The sequence below is a fragment of the Solanum stenotomum genome, chromosome 3 (assembly GCF_019186545.1).
Source record: "Solanum stenotomum isolate F172 chromosome 3, ASM1918654v1, whole genome shotgun sequence".
In the NCBI taxonomy this organism is placed as follows: Eukaryota; Viridiplantae; Streptophyta; class Magnoliopsida; order Solanales; family Solanaceae; genus Solanum; species Solanum stenotomum.
In genome coordinates, this window is record NC_064284.1 from 64,173,203 (window position 1) to 64,179,202 (window position 6,000).

The 6,000-nt window shown below is 30.4% G+C and overlaps 1 protein-coding gene across 1 annotated transcript; it reads right to left on the reverse strand.

Moving 5' to 3' along the window:
* Nucleotides 1-1,285: 1,285 nt before the first annotated feature.
* On the reverse strand, nt 1,286-2,177 carry LOC125859680 (ethylene-responsive transcription factor 8-like). The gene has a single exon (XM_049539476.1). It carries the CDS (start codon nt 2,091-2,093, stop codon nt 1,386-1,388), a length of 708 nt encoding a protein of 235 aa, XP_049395433.1. The 5' UTR covers nt 2,094-2,177; the 3' UTR covers nt 1,286-1,385.
* Nucleotides 2,178-6,000: the final 3,823 nt, after the last annotated feature.

Below are 6,000 nucleotides of genomic sequence, written 5' to 3' on the forward strand. Positions count from 1 at the left end.
ACACGTGTCAATTTGTGAGTCGTGTAAATTCATGGGGTCCACTAATATATACGTGGACAGCGTGTATATATAAACATTTTTTATAAATCTGGTTTATGTGGACACATCAGCGTCTGAGGGTGAACTAATATAAAAAAAAAAGGTTCAGGGGGGTAATAGGACCCCCGCAAAGATTAAGTGTGTAGTTGGAAATATGGCTAAAGCTTGAGGGGGCATTTGACCCTTTTCTCATGTTAATGCACTCGTTTAATTTGTTCAATGTTTTATTTTACATAGATATACTAGACAAGAGTTTGTCTTAAAATATATGCTTATTTAATTTTAGCTTGGATTAACAATATTGTCTTTTTAAGGTAAAAATCGATTATGTGTCACAACTTAGGACAACGAATTATGCATTATATATATATATATTCATCATAATCCACTTGTATCTATTAATATTCATAAAACCTACTCCCTCTGTTTAAAAAAGAATGACGTCATTTTCTTTTTAGTATGTTTAAAAAATAATGACTCCTTTTTTTTACAACACTTTAACTTTAACTTTCCACATGACATGTTTAAAACCACAAGATTAAAGGGCATTTTGGTACATTTGATATAACTTTAATTTTGAACTATAAGATTTAAAAGTCTTTTTTATTTTCTTAAACTCCATTTCAAATCAAACTAGGACATTCTTTTTGAAACGGAGGGAGTATCAATTATTATTTTATTGATTAGACTTTTACTTAACTTGAATATAAATAAACCAAGTAGATTAAATTAGTTAAGAAATAGTCCACGTGGCAACAAGGTCCATAATTGTCAAATAACTTCTTTTTTCGCTTTGGCGGTCAAACCTAATCTATTGCCTCAATATTTGTGCAATGTCCATACTATCATTAACCCACACGTGTCAAATTATCCTTTTCTTTCTCCCTTTAATCGTCACCGCTACACCACCGCCATCATCACTTCCTCCGGCCTTCGTCAATTACAAAACTAATCATTCCACGTTCATGTAAGATTGAAAAATATTTTATCCAAAAAATATGATGTAAACAGTTTATTCTAATACGAGCAAATACAATACTCTACTAAAACCATAGCACTTGAACAACATGAAAAGATTTATTTATTTCCAGCTTCTTTTCTTAAAAGTTCAGATTTTTCGATATTCACATTAGTAACTCGATGAACAGAACGTCATCGTTTTCCCCTATATATATTTTAGACTATAGTTTCCCTTATCTTTTTGTCCCTTAATTACTGGTAATTAAAAGGGGAATTAACGCTAATTAAACAAGCTTACAACTAAGTAAATAAAGCAAAAGTTCAAAAAGCATGCAGAATCTCCGATCATCAACTCCGGCAACTTTCCGATCCATACAGAAGAATTTTCACATGTCTTCCGGTGCCGGAAGAAGATTAAGGTCGAAATTAGCTTTTGGCTTGAGATCGTTACCCATAAAATCTATCACAGTTGATGAATCGGATTCACTCTTCATCATCCCACTCTGGCCGCCGGCAGCAGCACCTCCATCTCCACTACCGCCGCCGCCGCCGTTACGAATCACTCCAGCTCCTTGTAAATAGTACGTCGGCGGAGTGATTCCTCCGGTAGGAGAATTCTGGAACAAAAACTTACCTAAACCGTTGCTAAAAATACCAACGGATGATGAGCTTCCTAAGCTTAGATCCAACGGAACCGATTCCACCATTGCCGCCGCCGTCGCCGTCGAAGTCACCGCCGTCGCCGCCGCAACCGCAACCGCAACCGCCGCAGACGATGACTCAACGGTACTAGTCTGACTCGGACTCCGATTCACATCCGCCGGCTGCATCACAATCTGAAAATTAGTTTTCGCTTTCACACCTCGAAACTCTCTCGCAGCTTTATCATACGCTCTCGCTGCTTCCTCAGCGGTATCAAACGTACCTAACCAAACACGGCATTTTTTCCCCGGATCTCTTATCTCCGCCGCATATCTTCCCCACGGCCTTTTCCTTACACCTCTGTAATGCACCTCCTTCACCGCCGCCGCTGTCACTGCCGTTGCCGCCGTCACTGCCGTCGCCGCCGTCGTACATTTTTGCTTGGGCGCCATTTTCAGTTCGCCGCTTACCGGAAATGGACAATTATATATATATACGTATAGAATTTGAACAAGTCATTAGAGAATTAGGGCACGGTTGAGAGAAAACGTAGGGGGGAAAGTGCCTCTTTATATAGGAAGAAAACAACAGTCAATGGAGTCTTTGACTGATGAAAATGTAGGGACCATATAATATATGGTAGTTTTTTTTTTTTTTTATTTCTTAAAATGGAAAAATTTGTAATATTAGTATATCAAATTTGGATAAATATTAATATTGGTCCTCATGGTTTTCTAGTCAAATACATTTTAAACAAATTGGGAATAAAGGTTAATATAAGAGGATGTATTTGTTAACGGTTAAATTGATAATCCAAATAAGGAGTATTATATATTAATGATTTTAACATTTTTATCCTTTTTCTTAAATTTTAGTATTATTTTAGTCGTAGACAACTTAAATTAGCATTACTCTCTATTATAACACCTTTTCTCTTCTCGACGGAAATTAATATTATGTTCATTTTAGATTTGATTGTGACAAACGCAAACTATTAATGTTGTTACTTCAATTTATTGTATGGGTTTTTAGAAGGAATTTGAACGATTATGTGTTAAACAAAAATGATCAATGTAGAAAATTGTGTTGGACTTGTATTTTTGCTACTATTTATATTTTAATGAACATCATGTATATATGATCATATGAGCCTTTTTTTTATTGGTTAAATCGAAAATCGAATTATTAAGAATCAAAAATTGAAAATGATGAATTTGAGTAGGAATAATTAAAGGGTAAATATGTATGGTAAAAAAACTATAAGAACCGAATCGAAATATATACATAAGTAAAGGCTTAAAAGTGCAATTATATATATGTACATATCTGAATGCCTGCATGGGCTATTTGTTTTTATTTTATTTCTAAATGCCACGTGCATATATCCACACACTCAAAAAAAGAAATAAATAATAAATGGAAAATGCTAATTTTTAATTTGGAGTTATTACTTTTTACCTACTTCAAAAATATGGAGGAGATTTTTTATTATATTTTATTTTATTTTTTTGTGATTTTGAGGGAAATCACCAAATAATAAACAATTTTTTTTCTATCGTTGAATTAAGTCATGAAAAGAATGATATATATGTTTGAGCTCATAATCAATAATAATTGTCCTTTACATTATGTGATAAAAAATTAAATATCACGCGTACACCATCGTATAAATTTGATTTGATCGTATATAATGATAAAAAATATGCCGTAAAGTTTTTAGTTTTGCAATAAATAAAATATGATTTGTATAGTATAAATATCTTCCATATAACTTAGTGAATTCAATTTTGATAATTAAATATTGTAAATGGTACATATTTTATATTGAGTATTTTTGAATTATCAAACGATCTCGGACATAATTTAAAAAAATGTATAAAAATCTTTATTTTTACGTTCATAAGATATAATTAGAGGTTCTAAATGAAGCGTAATATAATTACTTAAAACCAATATGAAGGAGAAAAAATATATTATTTTTTTCAATTTAGGTTCTATTGTTTTTTTAGGTTAGAAACATGGAGGAGACTTTTTTTTCTAATGATTTTGATGAAAAACACCGAATCATGCTGTAAATTAAAATTCTTTTTCCCCCTATCGTAAACTTTGGTGATAAAAGATTATTATAATATATTTATTTAAACACAATAATAAATTACATATCACATGCATGTTACGTTACCATATAAAATTAATTTGATTACATATGCTTATAAAAGATTACGTCGTAATGTCTTCGAATAGACTGTCGTAATTAATAAATAATACTAATTGTCTTTTACGTTACACGACAATAGATTATATATATCATGAGTATATTGACGTATAAAAGTAATTTGATTACGTATACTTGTAAAAAGATTGCGTACGCTTAAAAAAAGTTATATCGTAACGTTTTCGATTCTGCAATAAATAAAACATGACTAGTGAGGTATAAATGCATTCAAATTTACCGAATAAATGATAATTAACTCAATTTTGCTAACTAGATGGTAAATGACAGAGCTTATCTTGGACATTTTGGACTTTCAAACGATCTCGAACATAACTCGTAATAATTATCTTTTACGGTACGCGGCAATAAAATACATATCACGCAGACATCGTCGTATAAAACTGATTTGATTACGCATGCTTATAAAAAGTTATATCGTAACATTTTCGATTCTGCAATAAATAAAACATGACTAGTAAGGTATAAATGCATTCAAATTTACCGAATAAATGACAATTAACTCAATTTTGCTAACTAGATGTCGTAAATGACATAGCTTATCTTGGCATTTTGGACTTTCAAACGATCTCGAACATAATTATCTTTTACGGTACGTAATAATAAAGTACATATCACGCAGACATCGCCGTATAAAACTGATTTGATTACGTATGCTTGTAAAAAGTTACGCCGTAACGGTTTTGATTCTGCAATGACTAAAACGTATAACTTGTAAAATATATCCGCCTTCAAAACAACCGAGTAAATAACAAATAACACAATTATGATAACTAAATATTGCAAACGATACAATTTTTATCTTGAACCGTTTAGACTATGAAACAATGTCGAACATAATTCAGAAGACATACCGTTTATATTTTATATGAAATAATTAGAGGTCCTAAACAATGTCGAACATATCACGCAGACATCGTCGTATAAAACTGATTTAATTACGAATGCTTATAAAAAGTTACGCCGTAACGATTTTGATTCTGCAATGAATAAAATATATAACTTGTAAACTATAATCGCCTTCAAAATAACTGAGTAAATAACAAATAACGCAATTATGATAACTAAATATTGCAAATGATACAATTTTTACTATGAAACAATCTCAAACATGATTCAGAAGACATACCGTGTATATTTTATATGAAATATAATTAGAGGTCCTAAATAAAATGCAATATAATTACTTGAAAGTTCAAAAAAATAAAATTTAGTTCTTTTAATCTAAAATAGTGGATGTTTCACAAAATTAAAAAGATATTTCATTTTTGTTTTCAAATTTGCTATGGAGACATTTCTAATCCCTCATGAAATATTACCATTTTAAGCTAGAACATCAACTATGTTGGACAGGGAGGAGTAACAGGTAAAATTAAAAAAGTAAAGAAACTTGTAGTACTAGTAATTAAGTATATTATTAAAAGATATTTATGAGATCAAAAGCTTAATTATCTTGAAAATGGAAAAGAAAAAAGGAACTTGCAATTTTTTGAAAGTTTTCTTGAAATTCTATCTATTTCTACTATTGATAACACTTTATTATATAAAATACTCATCAGATTCACTTTTACTTTAACCTGTCAAAATAATTTATATTTAATCAAAATTATTTCTAATATTAATTATTTATTTTTCAAATTATCTTATAAAATCTAATGCTAAATATAAAATAAAAATAATAAATATAATAAAATAGTCATATTAATATATTTTTCAAAGTTCAAATTTGATGAGTAAAGTTATGGTGGTCTGTGGAGTGTTAAGTACTATTCCATTCTTAACCAAAGTTTTCGAATTTTAATTCCCCTAAATATAAAACCGTCTTTCTTAAAGAACGTTTTATCCTCTAATATTGGACTTTTCGACCAAACCCAAAAAAAGAAAGAAAAAACATGTATGAGAGACTGAGAGTAAAAGAATATATTCAGTACTACACCATTTTTTTTTTCAAAAAATAAAAAATAAAAATTTCTACACGTGTCAGCTAGAGAACTAAAAAGAAAAAAATACAGGGTAACCGGAGACAGACGGTAAAAATTGAGTTGTCGGCGGCGGTTGGATAAATCGCCGCATAAAATGGATTTGTTTTATTTATTTTTTATATTAAGTGACGTTGGCGGCGGCTC